At 45.0% G+C, this 24,654-nt stretch overlaps 1 protein-coding gene across 1 annotated transcript in view; it reads right to left on the bottom strand.

Moving 5' to 3' along the window:
* Positions 1-24,654, bottom strand: part of LOC124795872 (L-lactate dehydrogenase-like) — a 272,185-nt gene that overhangs the window by 39,639 nt on the left and 207,892 nt on the right. Inside the window, exon 5 of the mRNA XM_047259953.1 lies at positions 21,848-21,965. Coding sequence (XP_047115909.1) covers positions 21,848-21,965 — 118 coding nt within the window. The remainder of the gene's footprint in view (positions 1-21,847; positions 21,966-24,654) is intronic.

Here is a 24,654-nt window from a genome sequence, read left to right as displayed (position 1 = left end):
ACACCACAATTACTCCACCACGCAAACATTGGGGTTACACTCGTCTGGTGTGAGACGTTCCCTGGGGGGGGAGTCCATCGGGGGCCGAACCGCGCAATAACCCTGAAAGAGTGGTTCGGTGTGAGACGCCGGAGGGGTGAAGTGGACTGCGGTAGTCGTCGTGGGGTTGTGGACCACTGCGGCTGCTGCGGTGACGGAGCCTCTCCGTCGTTTCTAGGCCCCCGGTTGCCATACAATACAATACAATCTCTTAAATTAAGTAAAAGCGTAACTTGTTCGAGAAGGGATCGTAAAATACTCTGTTGGATGGTTTCAATTTATTGAAGCAACCCACATCTACATAGGACATTTGGCTCGAAACTTCTGTAATTTTTAAGTGAACTACGCATGAGAAACCAGGTAGGCAAAAGACAACCATGTTTGACAATTGACACCCAAAGTGACGAGGCATGGCCGTGGGGAGCGTAGATCTGCTGGAGTGGGCGGAATCTAGTCCCCAAAGAGGTACGGAAGAAAGATGTCGCGAATGTTCTACAACTTTGGAGTAAGGGTAATATCACCATAGAAACTAAAAAGTAAGACGCAGTTAGAAGAGAAAGACACACCTTGGCAACAGCAAGATGGACTCGTCCTTGGCCTTGCAGGGGCGGAGAAGAAATAGTCTTTCCGTAAAAATACGTTCTGTATAAGACAAATCAGTCCTAAACGGCTCCGAGTGAATATGAGCAAGGGGTGCTGTTTGGATCTTAAAAGTACTGTATTTATAAATGTTATGAAACTTGACGTATCTGACGCTGCTGGCTCAGCAAAGGTTACAAACAGAGCTACTGTCTCCTTGTTCTCGACAAATCGCGATAGGTGTGGCTGGGGGCAGGCCACGTAGTTGGTGACAGCTCAGCCTAAGTAACGCAGTGAGTTTTATTGTTATTTCTTATGATGTTTGCAAAGTATGCCCATGTATAGTCACGTAGGAAGTGACTGAGTGATGTTCAAAAGTTATATTTTGAACTGTGAAAATAACTACAGACTTAGACGTGCTTAGATCAAATGAACAAAGCTTACGTCGCGTTATTGCATCATATCTAGCTCTGGTAAGTAGAGCTACGCTTATTGTCATACTGTTGTTATGCTCATTATTGTGTTCCATATCACAGATGGCCTTCTGGTCCCAACTGAGTGTGTAAATTTAATAGTTGTGGAGAATCGTACGGGGTGCGGAGCTGGGTAGTAACCTAACTATCCTGGCGTTTCACGTATAACGTCGCGTATACGCAGCTTACTTTTTTGTATCTCACTAGATCGTGAGAGTTATAATGAGGAGACAGTTACTCTGGATTAGTGTATTCTGTGAAGGCTCCTGGAATTCTGGTGTGATGCCCGTTTACCTTTGATTTGAAAGTGTTACTGATGCGCACCGACTTAATTGAGGGACACGGGATCTCAACAATGTAGTCTGTTTTTACCAGACGCATTGGGTGCTTTTTGCTGCCCAACCAACCCGTTCCCAGGCCCAGTACTTCACTCAAAGGTCACGCAGTTATCGGCAACTAGGCACCACGTCAACGCTGTTGCAAGTCAGGTAACTCATATGAGTTTTGGTAGGGTCGCTTATGGACTGGGTAGTAGCAGGCAGTAGGTGGGTGTGTAGTTGTGATAGATTATGTTTTCCGGTAACTCAACAACCATGGGATATAAATTACGTGTGTCTGAAACTCTATGACATTTCTGATGACCTGTCTCTACGGTTGGTATGTTGCATATTAACCTGTACCATAAACTAGAATGGACATTTTTACTGCTTTGGAGAGGAAGTCAGCATAGAGCACCAAACAAACACTTAATACAAGGACGACCGTGCACAGACAGCAATCGTCGTCTGTGTACGAGCTGCCCAGTCGACAGACCACTCCTCAGACTATTCCACAAGAAGCTTCGCCATCAACACGGACGAGGGACTCGTCATGGCAACACCATCAGACTGATCAAGTTTTGGTGACATCCACTCCATATTTATGCTTTGGCCTCATCACGCATACAGTCCCTATCTTAATTTGATGCACAGCAACGTAAAATTTACTATTTAGGTGGACAAATGTAGCTGTTTATTGTTTTCAGACGTTTTAGATAAACGCTAGAGAAAGCGTTGATACGACATTTTATAAATAGCGTTGTAGTGCACCAACAAGAAACCCGATAAATACAATGTCGCAAGTTCAATCTTTCGTAAGGCTCATTTGAAACTTATTTTAACAATTACAGTAGGAAAAATATTAGCTTCTAATGACTCATGATGTGTATCAGGAGTGCGACAGAAAATGAGTGTCCAGGAGGTTCAGAGATCAAGCTTCTATGGCATATATATATATATATATATATATATATATATATATATATATATATACTAAACTTTAAAAAAAATTGCCATCGCCGAAATTAAAAAAATGTTCAGAACATACCACTACCTTGTACCATGAACACCGAATGAAAAATATGGTGCCACAGTGATCATGAACGTTCACACCATCCAGATCGAAGGCGATCTCCTTGGGAATTACAAACTGAGCAGGACGTTCAGCTAGGTATTCACTCTTAAAGAATGTACAATAATCATATTGGTGTGATGGGATGATGAGAACTGATGGAGTGTGATGGCTAACCAACAAGGCGTAGCTGCAGATAGTGCGGTAATATGTTTTATAGACACGGAGAAAACAAACACTGAAAGCACACATTTTTCAGGAGGGATAGTTTGCTCTAAAGCAGTATGATTTTTATGCACAGACAATGAATGAAGCACAAGCAAGTTATTTTACCAGATAGTTGTAGTTATCTCACTGCCATTTTCCCACTCTTGCTAGCTGTGACGTAAATATTCCATACTGCTCTTGCAAGATCTCGCGCTCGAGAAAGAATCGTAGGAGGAAGAGTACCTCCAACTTCTCACAGCACAATAAATAACTTTCCAGCCAACTTACCATCCAGATTAACAGTCGGCATAATTGTATACGAATGCATTGAGGCATTGATGTTAGTTGTTGTTGATACAATTGTCGTGGTTCTAATTTCTTAAGTTCCTATCATATGCATGTCCTCTTCAAATCTCAATTGGTCGGAGATGAACAAATTCCTTACTAAGCAATGGGATACGTTTGCTTATTTCATATACAAATTTTCCGGCCGATTCCGCAGTTTTCTTTGTTTGAAATTTCGTCTTTCATGCAACCATCCACTGCTCCTCTTGAAAACTACTGTAACCTATATAGCGCGCAGTTTGATTTGCATGACGTGGTAGATATCTACACATCCTGCAAATTGTATCGAGCATCCTTGAAACGCGCCAGCAGCAGTTTTTGTAACAAGCGCCTTGTCCTCCCTTGAATCTACGTAGTTTTTCTTACGCACTACATGGTCTATTGCTGAGGACTTGTTCGAAATCTGTTCATAATTGTATTTTTACTACGCTGCGTATGATCTTCCACGTACATAGTTGTTTTTAGCACACGCACCTTGGACAACAATTGTCGTTACTGCGTTTCACTGGGGACTGGATTTGTGACTCCCTGTCCGACAAAGCTGATGAACTATTTGGCTCGACACCTGTTTCAGTACCACTTTCATCTGTAAAGCACGTATCGTCATCCCTGCAATCGTTATGTACATTGCCCGCACGGTCCAGCGTATACAATACCACGCATTCCACTGACTCATCTTGAAGAAACACTAATATTTCATTTGGCTCTTCTCACTCTCAGAAATTCCTTGGGCTGTTTTCTGACGGACTTTCAACTTCGGCAACCGTTGCTGTAAATATAATGAAACGTTTGCTTTGTTTATCGTTGCCATTGCTCAACTCTGTATCACCGCCATTAGTACTGTAACACTTCTGTGAGTTACTAGTCGACTAAACAGTTCAAATACGATCCGTGGCCTCGTGCTGTACTCACAACTGGATATCTCCAATCCCGCCTCCTGTTGCCATTAGCATCCCATATTGTGGTTGCATGGTAGACAATACGTGGGGTGTGGAATTCGGTAATCATCATTGGCCAATGGCGACCTCGCGCTCAAGGGGTTCGTTGTTAGATATTCCTTATATCGAAAATTCACTCATAATGATTTGCATTTGTTGAATATCAGCTGCCAAACAGTCCATTTAGCTGGTGCTGTCGACACGTCGATTCACCAAGCAGACACCATTTCATACGCAAACAGACTGCATAAAGAATTGGGCCATATCCAGACTGTGTTTGTGGAGAATGGATACTCCTGAATGGATACTCCTCGTCACATATGGTGAGGAGGAGGGGGGGGGGTTATTAGAGATACATAAACGAGAGCACAGGAATTAACCCTACGCCTGAAATATTTCCACTAGAACCAGCACTGTCACAGCCGACTTTAAACAAACCGAAGTCTTCCATGTGGCAACGTCGCTTCTTCCATGTGGCAACGTCGCTAAACTGTCAAATACATGGCCAGGTTTCCAAAAAGCACTTCTTCTTGCAAGTTAAAATCAAAACTGTTTTGCTTTGTAGTAACTGCAACTGTATGATTGTGGCATCCACAAAAGAACGAATCACTAATATTCTTCCGATTTCAATAGACACGAATGGAGTTTTGACAAGTGTTGAAAATAGTGAAAGAAGCAGTCAAATAAAAACGATAGAGATGGAATAAAAGTAAGTAAACTGTTTATTATTTCAAAGGCAATCGCAGTAACTGTTAATATAATTATCCCACTGTGAGACAATTGCCTCCATGGAAAATATCTGCGGTTGTCTAAGGAACGACGGCTGTAGTCAGGCGAGCACCTCTTCGTCCGAAGCAAGTCGACAGCCCGCTGCTCATTGGCTTACTGGAACACGGCGTCACAGTTAACGCACAGCGGTACGCGGACGCCTTGCAACAATTTAAGCACGCCATCGAGCCCAAACGTCAGGAATGCTGACGCGTGGTGTTCTGTTGCAGGATAATGCCCGCCTACATGTTGCCAAGGTTGTTTCCACTACGCTGCAGAAGTTTCGCTGGGAAGCCCTTACATATCCTCCATAAAGTCCCGCTCTGCCCCCATGAAATTTCCATAAATTTGGTAACGTGAAGAAAGACATTCGTGGCCGTTCTCGTGATCCTCTTGTTGCCCAAAGTTAATTTATTAATGTTTGACGTAAGTTAGTAACTTCGGCGGCCGATCACATTTTCACAGCACATGTCATGCTGAGATAGTGACACACTGCAGCGAATGACGGGGACAGTCGAATTCAATAAACCAGTTCTAATAATAATAAAAATACTCATCTTTTCTGTTGCTCTTCTTTCTTATGTATGGATGGCTCATTGTGTATTTCCTTCCTGTGGTTTATGTTTCTATAATCGTCTAGAGGATGACCGCGTTGATGCTTCAATGATAATGTCTATTCTGATGAACTTTCTGCAGAATTCAGTCATTTCACGTCACAATAAAAATCAATAAAACACATAAAACTCTTTCTCCATCCTCGAACTTCCAACTCGTACAACAAACCGCACAGACGAACAAAGATTTACCTTTAACAACATATAGAAAAGAAATTACTATCATATATCGATCTATTATGCAAAACAATCTATGGAACATGCATTTCATAAATAAAATTCAATTAATTGGCAATCTCTTAAGATGTCCGTAATCATGGTTGCAATTACATTAAGTATTTATAAACGTTGACATTTCAACATAGCTATGTAGTAGTGGATTCTTAGTTTTTATGTATTCATGTCTTCGATGTGGTATCGTTCACTTCATATGACCTAAGAACGGTTAGTAGATTTATTTCACCATAACGGTTTTATTAACCTTCGATTTGCTTCGGACGAAGAGGTGCACGCTTGGGTTCAGTCATGGATCGGTAGGTAACCACAAACATATTTTTCACTATGGAATAGACCGTCTTCTCTCACAATGGGATAAACACGCTGAAGAACGAAAGAAACTGATACACCTGCCTAATTCGTGTAGGGCCGCCGTGAGCAAGCAGAAACACGATGTGGAATGGACTCGAGTAATGTCTGAAGTAGTGTTGGAGCGAACTAACATCATGCATCTGCAGGACTGTCCATAAATCCGTAAGAGTGCGACGGGGTGGAGATCTCTTCTGAACAGTACGTTACGAGGCATCCCAGATATGCTCAATAACGTTCATGTCTGCAGAATTTAGTGACCAGTGGAAATTTTTAAACTCGGAAAAGTGTTCCTGGAGCCACTCTGTGGCAATTCTGGAGGTGTGGGGTGTCGCATTGTCCTGATGGAATTGCATAACTCCGTCGGAATGCACAATGGACATGAATTGGTGCAGGTGATCAGACAGGATGCTTACGTACATGTCACCTGTCAGAGTCGTATCCAGACGTATCAGGGATACCATATCACTCCAACTGCACACGCCTACACCATTACAGAGCCTCCGCCAGTTTGAACAGTCCCCTGCTGACATGCAGGATCCATGGATTCATGATGTTGTCTCCAAACTCGTACACGTCCATCCGCTCAATACAGTTTGAAACAAGACTCATCCGGCCAGGTAACATGTTTCCAATCATCAACAGTCCAATGTCGGTACTGACGGGCCCAGGCGAGACGTAAAGCTTTGTGTCGTACAGTCATCAAGGGTACACGAGTGGGCCTTCGACTCCGAAAGTCCACACTGATGATGTTTCGTTGAATGGTTCGCACGCTGACACTTGTTGATGGCCCAGCATTGAAAACTGAAATAATTTGTAGAAGGGTTGCACTTCTATCAAGTTGAACATTTCTCTTCGGTCGTAGGTTGCCCCATTCTTGTAGGCGCTGGGTAGTTGCGCGGTCTGAGGCGTCTTGTTGTCACAGTCAGCGCTAAAGTTAGTTTAAGTTAGATTAAGTAATGAGTAAGCTTAGGGACCGATGACCTCGGCAGTTTGGTCCCATAAGACCTTACCACAAATTTCCAATTTTCTCATTCTTGTAGGATCTTTTTCCGGCCGCAGCGATGTCGGAGATTTGATGATTTACCGGACTCCTGATATTCACGGTACATTCGTGAAATGGTCGTACGAGAAAAAAAATGGTTCAAATGGCTCTGAGCACTATGGGACTTAACATCTGTAGTCAGCAGTCCCCTAGAACTTAGAACTACTTAAACCTAAGTAACCTAAGGACATCACACATATCCACGCCCGAGGCAGCATTCGAACCTGCGACCGTAGCGGTCGCGCGGTTCCGGACTGAGCGCCTAGAACCGCTAGACCACCGCTACCGGCCGTACGAGAAAATTCCCACTTCATCGTTACCTCGGAGATTCTGTGTCTCATCGCTGTGCGCCGACTGTACACCACATTCAACCTCACTTAAATCTTGATAACCTGCCATTGTAGCAGCAGTAACCGATCTAACAACTGCGCCAGATACTTTTTGTCTTACATAAGTGTTGGCGACCGCAGCGCGGTATTCTGCCTGTTTGCGTACCTCTGTATTTGAATACGCATGCCTATACCAGTTTCTTTGGCGCTTCAGTGTATATTGACAGTTATAGAGACTGTATCTGAAATAACAGACAATTTACTTTTTTTTTTGCATCTGCTTCGTTTTCATTGACAGCGTCCTATAGAATAGCTCAGTTATTCCCATCAATTTACAACTGATGATGTTCAGGAGACTACACCGAAATATCGTACTTTCAAGTTAATCGCATGTGGTAGGTTTTCTGAAATCTAAACTCAGTAGGCCATTTCTTGCTATTTCCATAAAAACACGGGAGAACTGCCGGATATCAGTAACGTCCCGCCACGATATTTCGGCGCAGAGTCTTCTGGCCATCTTCAGGTGAATGCCACTGTAGTAGTACTGGCGAGTACGCGCTAAGCTCCGCTATTTAAAGCCTTTTGAGGTGACATTGCGCATGCGCTGCTCAGCGTGCGCGTTCATAACGGCTCCGTGCGCTGCGTGTCAAGCCCTCCACTGTGAAAGACTGGCGTATCGGTGGCAGGTCGATTTCCATCTTTATGCAGATAACTACGTCGACTACGAAGTTTCTCTATAACAGGATTCCAAGCAGAGTTCAGCTGATAACCGCTATCTCGATTGATGAGAGTCTCGTTGTCAGACAATCTTATTTCCACAGATTCATTGATAATCGAGCTCCAAAAGTTTGATGTATAGGCCAAAATTTTTGTGTCGCTCTAATTCATGGAATGGTCTGTGGAAATACAATGTTCGGCGATTGCGAACTTGGTGGGTTGGAGAAGGCGAGTATGCCGTTGGTGTTCCACAATGAGTTCCTGCACAGTTCGTGTTGTTTGCCCTATATATGATTTGCCGCATTCACACGGAATTTTGTAAATACCTGGTTTACGCAGGCCCAGGTCGTCTTTAACGGATCCCACCAGTGATGAAATTTTGGTAGGAGGGCGAAAGATGACTCTCACTTGATACTTTCAATATTCTGCCTATCTGTGAAGAAATATTCCCAATAAATGGTAGATAAACAGTCGACCTGAAGGCCTCTTCCTATTCCTTGTTCCGTCGTTTGCAAATTTTGTAGGTTTTGCATTGGCGATAACACTTCCAAAAGCAGAGTTTTGTGGTGGTACGGTATTCTAGAATATCCATTTGAATCAAACACAAAGAACACAAATGAAAAATAAAGCTGCTCAAACACAGTTTTTCCGCAGATAAGTTGACATCTGACAGGTTATCCCCCAAAATGTATGACAAAATTTAAAAAAAAAATCGTTTATACTGTAGCTATCTCTGTCCTAGGTCGGCAAATTTTCTCTGTCTCTAATAAATACACCGGACAAACCCCCAGGAGACTTCAAGCTAATAGAGTGCAACGTTGCCTCTACACTTGATAATTTCCTTAATCCCGGGAGAAGGAGACTTCACGAGTTTCTTCAGCTCTCGCCTCCAGATGAAGCCACACACTGATGATAACATTCTGAAGAGGTACCAGATGGTGGGGATATTCATGTTATGTTTCACCCGCTGTTGCAAATAGTCTCACACATTTTCTATGGGACAGAGATTTAGTGGGCCAGTCGTTGTACACTACTGGCCATTAAAACTGCTACACCAAGAAGAAATGCAGATGATAAACGGGTTTTCATTGGACAAATATATTATACTAGAACTGACATGTGATTACATTTTCACGCAATTTGGGTGCATAGACCCTGAGAAATCAGTACCCAGTACAGCCACCTCCGGCCGTAATAACGGCCTTGATACGCCTGGGCATTGAGTCAAACAGAGCTTGGATGGCGTGTAGAGGTACAGCTGCCCATGCAGCTTCAACACGATACCACAGTTCATCAAGAGCAGTGACTGGCATATCGTGACGAGCCAGTTGCTCGGCTACCATTGACCAAACGTTTTCAGTTTGTAACCTCCCCCTCACTTATCGACCTTAATGACAGTGAAAAATGAAACCGCGTGTACCTAATGGGAATTTTGGAAAAGCAATCGTCACCGAAGTTAACCTGTCGGTAAAGAGGGAGGAAAGGGTTACATCTAAATGAAAGGAAAAATGCAAGTGAAACTGGTGGAAATTAATTTTGAAATAGGGATAAAGTTAATAAAGAAAGTAAATGTGCGGCCGTTACGTTAACAATCAACTAGCGGTAATTAGATATTTGAGATTTGGGGGAAATTACGGTCGCCAGTCCTATGGACAATTACTATAATAACTGAAAAAGAAAGGTTATTACACATATAATTAGCACTAGAGGCGTCGCAACTGAAGGTTGACACGTGTAGTGTGAAAACTGAAAGTTTGTCAGAAGTAACAAATTTCGCTACACTTAATTTAGCAAAAGAATTAATGAAACCGGAAAATCGAAAGTTAATTTAGTGACTGAAGTTAATAGTGAGCTTTCTTTCTGAAGCACATCGAAATACAGTTAGTCTTGGACTACCTCAACAATCATTTCTAAAGCTACTTGAATCTACGCAATTTAGAAAGAAGAGATTTAACTTTGAACTTGAATTAAACGATTCTGAACAATTAACAATAGTAAAATTTAGTACGTACCAAGCTGAGCTGCAGTCACAGGTAAGCTAAAATACGGTAACAAAACTCGCACTCTTAATTTGTGCTTGTGTAATCTAACTATTGTAGCCAGCTATGAATACTGAAATTGAACTTTGAAATTAAAGCAGTGAAATGGAATTATGCTGGCGTTTGAATTTCAACGACACTCGGGTTCATTTCGGAAAAGGAAGAGACCCTGCTTGGCAATGCAATTGGGACAATGAGCAACAAAGGTTCATGCTACGTTGCTGTAATTTTGCGAGGCAAATGGAACAATTTGAAAAGCTGAGGTCTGCCATACAGTTCTGAAACTTTACGTGCTTTTAGTCTTCCTTGTTGGTTGATTGAAGGTTTGAAGCCGTCGATCGAGGAGGTGGCGACAGTCACTCATTGTCGGCCGTCGCTGTTGCAGAAGCTGGATGTTGGCGCGCCTTCTTCTCGACACGGTCACCAGGCGAAACGGGCTCTTGATGTGCGCCGGCTAATGCTTCCCGTCCGCGACACCATGTCAGAAACTATCATCGCGAGTCGAGCGCAATTACATGCTGCCAAACCCCGAAAGCGCGGCAACTCGCGGGAGCGTCACGCAACACACCTGCTCCACTCGCTACTCCAGCCAGACTCCTACAGCCCTGCCCGCGCTCCACGTGGCAGAGTTAACACTACCAAAGATCCTACACACTTTGAGTCTTCACACGACCTATCGATGTAATCGTTCGATAGCAGTTTTCCCTAGGCAAGACCCAGCGTAAAAATACAAATAATATTTACGAAACAAACCAATTATACATCGACATAAATGCATAAATATATATATACAAATAGTAAAACAATTACAATATGTAAAGACACAGAAATGTCATATATTCAGGTAACAAACATAAGGAAAACAAATTATAGTACAATAGATGGAAATAGGAGGATATGCATTTCCGGCGTTACAGTTGGCGAGAGATCTGGAGAATGTGCTGGCCAGGGCAACAGTCGAACATTTTCTGTATCCAGATAGATCAGTACAGGACCTGCAACATGCGGTCGTGCATTATACTGCTGAAATGTAGGGTTTCGCAGGGATCGAATGAAAGGTAGAGCCACGGGTCGTAACACACCTGAAATGTAACGTCCACTGTTCAAATTGCCGTCAATGCGAACAAGACGTGACCGAGACGTGTAACCAATGGCACCCCATACCGTCACGCCGGGTGATACGCCAGTATGGTGATGACGAATACACGCTTCCAATGTGCGTTCACCGCGATGTCGCCAAACCACTGATGCCACCATCACGACGCTGTAAACAGAAACTGGATTCATCAGAAAAAATGACGGTTTGCAACTCGTGCACCCAGGTTCGTCGTTGAGTACACCATCGTAGGCGCTCCTGTCTGTGATGCAGCGTCAAGGGTAACCGCAGCCATGGTCTCCGAGCTGATACTCCATGCTGCTGCAAACGTCGTCGAACTGTTCGTGCAGATGGTTGTTGTCTTGCAAACGTCCCCATCTGTTGAGTCAGGGATCGGGACGTGGCTGCACGACCCGTTACAGCTATGCTGATAAGATGCCTGTCATCTCGACTGCTAGTGATACGAGGCCGTTGGGATCATGCACGGCGTTCCGCATTACCCTCCTTAACCCACCGATTCCATATTCTGCTAACAGTCATTGGATCTCGACCAACGCGAGCAGCAATGTCGCGATACGATAAACCGCAATCGCGATAGGCTACAATTGGACCTTTATCAAAGTCGGAAACGTGATGGTATCTATTTCTCCTCCTTACACTAGGCATCACAACAACGTTTCATCAGGCAACGCCGGATAACTGCTGTCCGTGTATGAGAAATCGGTTGGAAACTTTCCTCATGTCAGCACGTTGTAGGTGTCGCCACCGGCGCCAGCCTTGTGTGAATGTTCTGAAAAGCTTATCATTTGCATATCACAGCATCTTCTTCCTGTCGGTTAAATTTGGCGTCTGTAGCACGTCATCTTCGTGGTGTAGCAATTTTAATGGCCAGTAGTGTGTAATTGAGTTCCTGCCCTTTCGACAACTAACTAACTTAAGCCTGCGGTCCAGTGAACATGGCTGTTGCAGTCTAGGAAGACGGGAGTCTCCAGAGCACGTTCACCACAATCACCCCCAAAACATCAGAGAACCAACCCCGTGCTGAACTACATCCTCGACACACTACAGAATTAAACGTCTCATTGGGGTATCGATTCACTCCACGCCTTGTATACTTTGAACAGAGGCTTAATCACAATTAGTTGGAATACACGATACGCCTGTAGTCAACTGTTTCCAGTTTTTGTGTTGTTTGGTTCTCTGGATACATGCAGCTTTATGTGGAGCTGTGAGCAGTCGCCTTTTACGAGGTACATGATTCAAAATGTCTACTGCATGCCAATGTGGAAACAGAGCTGTACTGGGTACACAGTTTTCGCTCGGAAACTGGCTGAGATGGACCTGCATTCACTGACAGCAGCAATTCCTATCGAATACGCTTCTCGGGTTTGCCGCCGGATCGTACTGTGTAAATCGCACGATATTTCTTCGATGCAACTGCTCGACATCATCAGCAGGTGGTAGCTGCTGCTGTCACTGCTGCAAGGCGCGACTGATGATAATCGCGCGGCGGCGTAGGAATTTATCATGACGGGAGCATGCAATAGGCGTGCGCGGGAAGATGCTCGTAGTTGGAGAAAAGCGGCGCTCCTGGTGCCCCCTGCTGGGAATCGCAGAAAGGCCATCCGCGCGTGCGCTATGGGCAATGACTGTGCTGCACGCGCCCCTTTGGTTAAAGTCTGAACTAAATCTCAACTACGCGCTGCGTCACTTGATGACACGGAAGTTCTTGTTTTCCCTGTTTTTGATTTAATGGCAGCCAGTGCTGGATTCCAGGTGGCGCTCAGTTGAAAACCTGCATCCCTGTTGATAAGATTGTCCGCCGTGCGGATATGTGTGGCCTCCTTAATAACACAGTCCTAGAAAGATGACGCTGGGGATAAAATTTCCGTCTGTTCGTAAAGCATACGATGTCCCGTGTCCAGACAATGCTCCGCTACCGCTGATTTATCAGGTTGCCCCAGGCGTGTATGACGATGATGATCGACGCAACGTTCTTGCACGGTTCGGCATGTCTGTCCAATATAAGATTTTCCACATTGGCATGGAATTTTGTTCACGCCACGTTTCCTGAGGCCAAGGTCGTCTTTGACCGAGAACAATAAATTCCTCAGTTTTGCTGGTGGCCGAAAAACAGACTCGACGTCGTGCTTTTTGAGGATTCTTTCTATTCTCGAAGACATGCCGCCAAAATAGGGCAAGAACGCTGTTACAGTGGGTGCCTCCGTATCTTCATTTACATCCCTGCTTTGAGTTTGCTTGGAACGGAATGCATGGCGTATCTGCCTATCGGAATAGCCATTCTGTTGGAATACCGTTCTCAGGTGTTTTAGCTCACCAGGTAGACTGTCGGCATCTGAGACTACATGTGCTCTATGCACCAAAGAGCACACTACATGTGTGATTATCATCAGTCGCGCCTTGCAGCAGTGACAGCAGCAGCTACCACCACCTGATGATGTCGAGCAGTTGCATCGAAGAAATGTCGTGCGATTTACACAATACGATCCGGCGGCAAACCCGAGAAGCGTATTTGCAACAGATCCGTCGGGAAAGCATGAAAAGTCACAATTCCTATCGAATTTGAAACCGATTGTCGCTAACAAGGTGTGAAATTCGCCTCTAGTTTCTGTAGGTTAGAATCGCTTCAGGACCACTGTTCATACGCCAAGTTACATGGCAGCGAGCACAGTACACCCTTCCATAGTTCGTGGTGATACACCAACAAATCTGGCAACATCATTCGCGGCGTGGTCATGGACACGTCCAAACACGAATCTTCTTTCTGCTACTCTGTTCCGTCTGCAAAGAGACCTACAGATCTGCAGTGACTCTATACAACCATCTGTCACATACTCTGCCTCAGCAGTAGCGTGTCACATTGACCGCCTGGGACCAGTCGTGCACAACCTAAAGCGCTTAAAAAAAACGTGTGCCACTTCCGAGGAAGTGGCTAATATTTGCAGCTCGTGGTCGTGCGGTAGCGTTCTCGCTTCCCGCGCCCGGGTTCCCGGGTTCGATTCCCGGCGGGGTCAGGGATTTTCTCTGCCTCGTGATGACTGGGTGTTGTGTGGTGTCCTTAGGTTAGTTAGGTTTAAGTAGTTCTAAGTTCTAGGGGACTGATGACCTCAGATGTTAAGTCCCATAGTGCTCAGAGCCATTTTTGTGAGTAATTTCTCCATTAGCTGCTTCGTGCGAGTACACGTTCCGTGCAATCTTCTCGTTTCAGTCTACAATTTGCAATATCTGTCACGCTGCAATGTACTTACAACGCTATTCGTATTGTTTGCGCCCACTCGCTCGCAGAGGTGTGGCGAGCTCCGCGGATGGGAGTCCGGTGATGCGCCGCCTGTGGTCACGACTGCCAAAACAAAGAAACATTCCTCCCCTTACAGTCGGAATACATTACCGCTGCACTGCCCTTCTCTTCTGTGTTTATTTTCAACGACCTTCATGAGGTCCGCTTACTGAATGCGCGCAAAGCACGAAAACTGGAAAGACGGGAAGAGCCGATGTATCTTGCACGAAACTTCCACCAGAGACACGAATCTCGTAAGGAAGAATGCAGCGTGAAACTTCTGATTCTTATTCAAATCTCTTAGCATTCTTGGTCCTTTCTTAGTTCAATAAGAAGCTCCCACAGACCTCTCATATAGAGCAAAAACATTTTTTCACTATAAACTCAATGGAAGTCTCAACGCCGGCCGGTGTGCCGGTGCGGTTCTAGGCGCTTCAGTCTGGAACTGCGTGACCGCTACGGTCGCAGGTCCGAATCCTGCCTCGGGCATGGATGTGTGTGATGTCCTTAGTTTAGTTAGGTTTAAGTGGTTCTAAGTTCTAGGGGACTGATGACCACAGGTGTTAAGTCCCATAGTGCTCAGAGCCATTTGAACTATTTTTGAAGTCTGAACAGCTAGAGCCTGTCTTCGTAGCAAGCTTGTGAAATGTCATTAAATGCGATAATTCCACCAAAGCATTGGAAAAGTACACGTGTGAACTTGTATTACCAGAATAATTTCCTGTAATTAGAAAGGTTTACTTAAATAGTGTGCAATGTCACCATTTTTTGTGATCTGGGAGTGTTGCTTCTTGTGAGTGATTATTTAAGTGAAGAAAGCTGAGGTCCCGTCGACATAGAGGTCATTAAGAAAAAATTGCTGCTTCAAATAGAAAAATACGTGAATGAAAAGCAACCGTATTCTTGCTGACAGAACCGACTCTGTATTTATGTAAAGAGATTTCCGGAGGTGACGAGATACTTATTTCAGAGTGATTAATGGAGATTTGAAACCATGTCTCCCAGAAAAGGAAAAGGAAAATTAGAATAAATATGTTTTGAAAGGATTTTGTTTCACTTTTTTTTCACGTGGACGTATCTCAGTGAAGTTTCACCATCATCAGTGGGTTCCCTTCATTTCATTGTCGAATAACAAGTAAAAAGTAAAAGTATACCTCAAAAGCAAATACTGCTGTTCAATTAGCTATCTGTCATCTGCAGTTCGTTGGTATTTCGTTACGGTTTCCATTTTCAATTGTTAATGATTTCTCTATAATACATTTTTCGTCTGAAGTGGAACAAATAGGACTAAAACGTAACTAACGTTCGTTTTCAGCTTCGTTAACGTCGTTTCTCTTTCTGCTAATACTCATTTGTTAGTTGTAACTGTTTGCGAAAAAATGTTTCTGCTTATTGGTGTGAGGACATGTTACTACTGATGGGCTGTGTAAATTCGTGAGTGTCAGCGTCGGCTCTATGTCTTTGTGTGAGTGTGAGAAGAGAGAGAGATAGAGAGAGAGAAAGAGAAAGAGAGAGCTAGCTTTAGTTTTTACCATATATTTGTCTTTGAAAACAAAGGTTAGAATCCCCTTACAGGCAGCAGTGTATATTCGTAAGAGGAAAGGAAATATTATATGAATATTATACCTGGAAAAAAAATTCTCCCATGATAATTTTTCACTCTGCAGCGGAGTGTGTGTTGATATGAAACTTTTTGGTACATTAAAACTGTATGCTGCACTTGGACGCGAACCCAGAATCTTTTCCTTTCACGGGCAACAGGTATACCAACTGAGCTACCCTTTTCTCCCTTATTTCCTCCCGTTTCTGCCACTTAGGCACGACTCAGCTCTTCCTCACAGCTTTACTTCCACCAGTAACTCATCTCCACCTTCCAACATGCATCAGGGAAGCAGTTAAAATGGTTCAAATGGCTCTAAGCACTATGGGACTTATCATCTGAGGTCATCAGTCCCCTAGACTTAGAATTACTTACAGCTAACTAACATAAGGACATCGCACACGTCCGTGCCCGATGCAGGATTCGAACCTGCAACCGTATCAGCAGCGCGGTTCGGACTGAAGCGCCTAGAACCGCTCGGCCACAGCGGCCGTCCAGGGAAGCAGTGTTGTAACCACTACGCAAATACGCTCTTCTAATTTTGGAAGGTAGGAGATGACGTTGTGAGTACAGCTGTGAGGACGTGTCATGAATTGTGCTCGTGTTGCTCAGTTGGTAGAGAACTCTCCCGCGAAGAGGAAAGGTCCTGGATTTGAGTCGCGATCTGGTACACAGTTTAGCTCTGCCTGGATGTTTCAAAGAAAATTGTATTTAATCAATGTAGAATCCGTTCATAACACATGTATTTTTTAAACGAAAACACATACAAGATAATCAGCTCATTTTGTAGATGAATAGAGGAAGAAAGGAACACATAGAAAACAGACGAGAAGGCGGGACAAGATGATAGGGCATCAGCAAATAATTTCCGTGGTACTAGAGGGAGCTGTAGAGGGTAAAAGCTTCAGGTGAGGACAGAGAACGGATTACATCGAACAAATTATTGAGGAAGTACGGTGCAAGTGCTACTCAGAGATTAAGAGATTGGCAGAAATGAGGAAGACTGACGGCCCAAGAAAAATAAGCGAGGTAGCGCAGTGTTTCAAACTCTGGATCTGCCCACAGGAGTATTTGGGTTCTAGATCCCAAACAGTGATCCAAATTTAGGTTCTCCATGGTAGACCTAGGCTATTCTAGGCGAATAATGGGACGCTTTCTCTTAGTAGGCTATGGTCGAATTTAATCCTCATCTTTGTCAAAGGGAACTAAACTAATTAATTAAATATGTAGCAGGCTATGTATAAAGAGTGATTTTATATTGGTGAGATACATGGCTGTATTCCGATGTCCAGATTCCTGCGTAAAAAGCTATTCATACATGATAGGAAGCTTATAGTTGATCGCAACAGTGAAATCATGAACACGGAGCAAAAGATTGGTCAAGGAGATGAAAGGAATGCATCTGTTCCTTATTCAAAGGAATAATTCAAGTATCGTCTACACTGAATTAGGGAAACCACGAAAAACAACAATCAATATGCTATAGCCTCGATTTTAATCCATCTCCTTCAGAATGCGAAACCAGTTTATTGAATCGTTTCAGCACAACGCTCGGATATCGGTCACTAAACTTCACTTGAACACAAGTATGCCAATATTTTGAACAGTATTTCTTAACCACTAAGTAATGTTTGTAAAGATTCTCATAGCAACTTAGAAAATGAAAGAGCTAGGAGAACTTAAAAAATTGTATCGACAGACTCCGAATGCCAATTTGTTCGTTATGAAAACTTCCATTCACTTGTTTCATTTCTTAATTTCTTGATACAGGGAGTGGCAATTTACCTTCATCTTAAACAAATGTAACGTATTGCGAACACATAGATAGAAAGACCCGTTATTGTATGTTTACATTATTGCAGAATAGTCACTTGAAGCAGTTACTTCCATAAAATATCTAGGAGTATGTATACGGAGCGATTTGAAGTGGAAGGACTAGATAAAATTAATCAGAGGCAAGGCAGATTCCGGACAGATTCATTGGAAGAAACCACAGGAATCAATAAAGGAAGTAGCTTACGAACAGTAGCTCGAATATTTCTCTTCAGTCTGGGATCCACTCCAGATAGACACAGAGAAGGTCCCAAGAAGAGCAGCGCGTTTTGTTACGGGTTCGTTCAGCAAGCGTGAAAGCGTCACGGAGATTTCTCAGTCAACTGCAGTGGTAGAGTCTGCAAGAGTGGCGTTCTGAGTCCCGGTATGATCTACTGTTACAGTTCCAAGAGTATAAGTTCCGAGAAATTCAGACAATATATTGCTTCCTCCTACTATGTTTTGTGGAAAGACCACGAAGATAAAATTACAGAGATTCGAGCTCACGTGGAGTCTTACGATCAGTCGTTTTACCCAGGAACTACACTCATGCTCATAAATTAAGAATAATGCTGACACATGGTGAAACAAAGCTCTGGTGGGCGGTTTGCGGATTTAAATCACCTTGGGGTATGACCACGCAGTGAATTTGACCTGCGGTCGTCGCACGGTGGCGCTGGCAGCAGTCCACATACGCAGAGGTGTGTTGGTGCATGTCAGAGTGCCGTGCAGCGAGTAAGCGTGCAGACGTTTTGAGACATGCTGATGGTTACCGTGTGTTGAAAATGGCTCAAAGAACACATATTGATGACGTTATGAGGGGTAGAATACTAGGGCGACTACAGGCTGGTCAAACACAGCAGGTCGCAGCACGGGCCCTCCGTATGCCACAAAATGTGGTCTCAAGATTATGGCAACGATTCCGGCAGACAGGAAACGTGACCAGGAGCTACAGTACGGGACGTCCACAGTGTACAACACCACAAGAAAACCGATATATCACCATCAGTGCCCGCAGACGGCCACGGAGTACTGCAGGTAGCTTTGCTCCGGACCTTATCACAGCCACTGGAACAGTTGTCTCCAGACACACAGTCTACAGACGACTGAACAGAAACGGTTTATTCGCCCGGAGACCTGCAAGGTGCATTCCACTGACCCTGGTCACAGGAGAGCCCGTAAAGCCTGGTGTCAAGAACACAGTACATGGTCGTTGGAACAGTGGTCCCAGGTTATGATCACGGACGAGTCCAGGTATAGTCTGAACAGTGATTCTCGCCAGGTTTTCAACTGGCGTGAACCAGGAACCAGATACCAACCCCTTAATGTCCTTGAAAGGGACCTGTATGGAGGTCGTGGTTTCATGGTGTGGGGTGGGATTATGATTGGTGCACGTACACACCTGCATGTAACAGGTCAGGTGTATCGGGACGTCATTTTGCACCAGTACGTCCGCCTTTTCAGGGGTGCAGTGGGTCCCACCTTCCTCCTGATGGATGATAACACACGGCCCCACCGAGCTGCCATCGTGGAGGAGTACCTTGAAACAGAAGATATCAGGCGAATGGAGTGGCCTGCCTGTTCTCCAGACCTAAACCCCATCGAGCATGTCTGGGATGCTCTCAGTCGACGTATCGCTGCACATCTTCAAACCCCTACGACACTTCAGGAGCTCCGACAGACACTGGTGCAAGAATGGGAGGCTATACCCCAGCAGCTGCTCGACCACCTGACCCAGAGTATTCCAACCCGTTGTGCGGCCTGTGTACGTGTGCATGGCGATCATATCCCATATTGATGTCTGGGTACATGAGCAGGAAACAGTGGCGTTTTGTAGCACGTGTTTGGGACGCTTTTCTCAACTTATCACCAATATCGTGGACTTACAGACCTGTGTCGTGTGTGTTCCCTATGTCCCTATGTTATTAGCACCAGTTTTGTGTAGTGCCACGTTGTGTGGCACCACATTCTGCAATTATCTTTAATTTATGAGTATGAGTGTATATGCGACTGGCACAGGAAAAAGGGGAAGTGGCAGTGTTTCATAAAGCACCCTCCGCCACTCGCGGAAAGGTGGCTTGCGGAGTATAGATGTAGATGCATATGTATATTATAAAAGTATTTTCCGTTCTGGCACCCGAAATACCACTGTGTTTCGCCGTTTCCTTACTACCTTCAATCGATCTCACGAGGACTACCGTCGCCCTTTCCACTTTCGTGTGCTACCCTAACAACTGCTGCAAAAGATGAAGGATGCGCACGAACATCAATGGGAACAGTCACTTGCTGTACCTCAACTGCAATGATGCTCGCGTCCCTTTCTCCTTCAAATTTTATAACTCGTGTCTATATGTAATATAATTTGAAAAAAAAAAAAGACCCTGAAAGTGCACGAAATGCCTCAGTTCTCCGTCATACCAGAGATAATACGATATGACATTTGGCACAGGCTGCGTACATAGGAAGAGGAAATTGACAATGCTGCGTGCTATATACACTCCTGGAAATGGAAAAAAGAACACACTGACACCGGTGTGTCAGACCCACCATACTTGCTCCGGACACTGCGAGAGGGCTGTACAAGCAATGATCACACGCACGGCACAGCGGACACACCAGGAACCGCGGTGTTGGCCGTCGAATGGCGCTAGCTGCGAAGCATTTGTGCACCGCCGCCGTCAGTGTCAGCCAGTTTGCCGTGGCATACGGAGCTCCATCGCAGTCTTTAACACTGGTAGCATGCCGCGACAGCGTGGACGTGAACCGTATGTGCAGTTGACGGACTTTGAGCGAGGGCGTATAGTGGGCATGCGGGAGGCCGGGTGGACGTACCGCCGAATTGCTCAACACGTGGGGCGTGAGGTCTCCACAGTACATCGATGTTGTCGCCAGTGGTCGGCGGAAGGTGAACGTGCCCCTCGACCTGGGACCGGACCGCAGCGACGCACGGATGCACGCCAAGACCGTAGGATCCTACGCAGTGCCGTAGGGGACCGCACCGCCACTTCCCAGCAAATTAGGGACACTGTTGCTCCTGGGGTATCGGCGAGGACCATTCGCAACCGTCTCCATGAAGCTGGGCTACGGTCCCGCACACCGTTAGGCCGTCTTCCGCTCACGCCCCAACATCGAGCAGCCCGCCTCCAGTGGTGTCGCGACAGGCGTGAATGGAGGGACGAATGGAGACGTGTCGTCTTCAGCGATGAGAGTCGCTTCTGCCTTGGTGCCAATGATGGTCGTATGCGTGTTTGGCGCCGTGCAGGTGAGCGCCACAATCAGGACTGCATACGACCGACGCACACAGGGCCAACACCCGGCATCATGGTGTGGGGAGCGATCTCCTACACTGGCCGTACACCACTGGTGATCGTCGAGGGGACACTGAATAGTGCACGGTACATCCAAACCGTCATCGAACCCATCGTTCTACCATTCCTAGACCGGCAAGGGAACTTGCTGTTCCAACAGGACAATGCACGTCCGCATGTATCCCGTGCCACCCAACGTGCTCTAGAAGGTGTAAGTCAACTACCCTGGCCAGCAAGATCTCCGGATCTGTCCCCCATTGAGCATGTTTGGGACTGGATGAAGCGTCGTCTCACGCGGTCTGCACGTCCAGCACGAACGCTGGTCCAACTGAGGCGCCAGGTGGAAATGGCATGGCAAGCCGTTCCACAGGACTACATCCAGCATCTCTACGATCGTCTCCATGGGAGAATAGCAGCCTGCATTGCTGCGAAAGGTGGATATAAACTGTACTAGTGCCGACATTGTGCATGCTCTGTTGCCTGTGTCTATGTGCCTGTGGTTCTGTCAGTGTGATCATGTGATGTATCTGACCCCAGGCATGTGTCAATAAAGTTTCCCCCTCCTGGGACAATGAATTCACGGTGTTCTTATTTCAATTTCCAGGAGTGTACATCGGGGAGAAGCACAAGGCAGAAATGAGCAATGGTAGAGAGCTCGGTACGCACCTGTCGACGACTTGGCTGTGCAGCTCCTTCCAGTTCTCGGGGTCCTTGTCGGTGCCGATACAGGGATTCAGGTCCCGCAGCCGCACGCCCGCCACGTTCACCCCAGACCACACGGGCACTGCGGCACGCAACAAGCACACACGTCACGCACAGATTCCAAATCTGAATTCGTAAGCTCTAAATTTCACAAATGTCGGGTAGTTCGCCGCCGTAGAGATAAAGACGGCAAAACTCGATAAAATTCCCTGCGCAAGTGATGACCTTAGATAAACAATTCAAATGCCAAAACATGATCCTCGTCTCTTTTCCCAGTAGGATTCATGATAGAATGCGATGGCACTGTTTATCTAAATATACACCGCTCGACGGAAAAAAAGGGAAGCACCCCAGCGGCAGAGTCACGTAGTGTAACTTCATACACGTACGTCAGCGGGAATGTAAATGTATAGAGTTACAACTCTTTGTGACGAAGAGAACGACAACCAAGGTGCATTAAGGATGTTTTTGTTTAGTGTTCTTACAAGGCTTGGTAGAATACATAAGTTGCTTGAACAAAATCAGTTGTTGGTATGATCATACGAAGGACATGGAGATGCCGCCCGCTTGTGTAAGACTGCGTTATCAGCACCTGAGAGTTTGAAAGGGGCTTCAGTGTGGGTCTCCATTTGGCCAACTGGTCGAATCGTGCAATATCAGACTTGTGGTGCATTCTGATGTGACAGTGGCTCGATTTAGACTGCATGGAAAAGTGAGAACAGGCATACACGTCACCAAAATTCCGCTCAATCACCTCTGGTCACCACGCAGAAGGACCACCATATTGTGCACCAAACTCACTGTAACCCATTCACTCTCATTTGAGACCAAGTAATGAACTTACTTCTAGCTCTTGTGTCATCCCTTAGCAGTACTATCAGCAGCACCAGACGGATTAGCGAATACAATGCTATGCAACCTTATGTGTTACCTCTCTTGCAACAGTACCGTGGTACCACTTCTCAGCAGAACAGTGTTCTTCCACCATGGCACGTGTCTCTATGAACTGTCTGCGTGATGTTGAGATACTCTCGTGGTCAGTAGGATCCCCACATGTGTCCCCAATAGACCATGTGTGGGACCTGCTCGGACGTCAAGTCTGCCCCAGTGCCAGTATTCAGTATATCAAGGACCAGTTACAACAGTTGTTGGCCAGCTTTCCTCAGGAGAGAATACAACGGCATTATGATACCCTTCCAAACCGTACCAGGCCAGAAGGAGTGCAATGTCATACTGATAAGAGCGCTCATGCTGCCAAGTTCTTAGTAAACGTGACTCGATTTTGTAATCACTCGAATAACATTACATATCCTCTCAACCTGTGAAGTTCCATTTCGTTTCCTCCTCCCTTTCTAGGTGTTGAACATTCTTTTTGTCAGGCAGTGCAAAATTCACACAAAAACCAGTTATATTGTTTTGGTAGTAATAAAGTGTAAACTACCTAGAGCGAAAGCTAACAAAGAGAAGTTCCCGAGTTCACTATCCATAATTCATGGTGTAACTGACAAAATTCATTAATCTTAAGTATACAGGGTGAACCTGACGCGAACACCACAAAGAAAATTTCGTAGGTCGTTAAGGAATATTTTTTCACTATTTTGATACAAGGGACGCGTGGTTTTTAGTGGCTCGTTACTGAGTAATAATGTAATTATGATTTATTCAGTTACCATTGTTCTGTGAAAATATCGTCACAACAGCGAAAAACCTTGTAGCATGCAGTCACCAAAACGTACAACTGGAAACGCGGAGTAACGTAACATCTCTCAGATGAAACAGACCCGAGACAGAACTGAGCGGTACTTCAGGGTGAAAAGTGAAATGAGTTTCACTATCGTGAGCGAATGGAACACGCTTGTTTTCAGACAAGGCACACAGCGCATACCGTGGCCACTTGGACTGGTATCTGCATACCGGAGCAAATGTCGATGGCGTGCACATGTTGCAGGCGTATTTTCCGTGGGACACAGATAAAAAGATTGATGGGGGTAAGAAGTCAAATGAAATGGAGTTAACACAGTAACGAGCCACCCAAAGGTCAATTTTACCAAAATGCTCATAAAATATCCCTGAACAACCTCCTAAATTCTGTCGGTGAATTTCGGTTTCACCGTGAGTAGATGATAATAGTTATAAGTTAATCATCAGCTTTAGGGGGAAGTTCTCAAAAATGTTACCGTTTAAATTTGGAGACATTATTATATTATGAAAGAAACGGCGCTATTATCGTCTATAGTTGAGTCGGCGTAAGTTGATCTCCGATAGTTGTTGTGGGTCGAGCACGGCAGCTTCGTGCACCTACCTCAACCGATAACGTAATGCGAGACGCAAGAAGACGTTTGTCTCTGGAAAAGCCTCAATGTTGTCCAAGTTCCGTAGACGGCTACTGTTTCCGCCTGCAGCCGCTAGCGCTTCGGAGTTGAAAGCTGTCAATGTTCTTCCTACACCATCTTGAATATAGCTTGCTTAAAAGTTGAGACTGCCTTTTTTCTTTTTTGCCGAGAGGTGCTAGATTTACGTCTAGATAAAGTACAGAAAAGAATGTGCTGAGACGTTTCTCCTGCCGCTAAAGAGTGTGAACGTGTATTTTTATTTTAGAAAGCTTTATCAATATAGAGTTGTAGTTTTCTGATCTACGAGCTTTGGACTGAGCTGCTTTGTCATATCTTTTATTGCACTGACATGAAGAGTAAACTGTTTGCTGTTATTGTTTGATTTCCTTTTTGCCGGAAGCGTCTCAAATTTCTATTTTGTGGTTTTGGCTGTGTCTT

This window comes from Schistocerca piceifrons, chromosome 4 (assembly GCF_021461385.2).
Source record: "Schistocerca piceifrons isolate TAMUIC-IGC-003096 chromosome 4, iqSchPice1.1, whole genome shotgun sequence".
Classification (NCBI taxonomy): Eukaryota; Metazoa; Arthropoda; class Insecta; order Orthoptera; family Acrididae; genus Schistocerca; species Schistocerca piceifrons.
The sequence above is the reverse complement of the archived record's forward strand: the minus strand, read 5'-3'. Positions and strand labels throughout refer to the sequence as shown.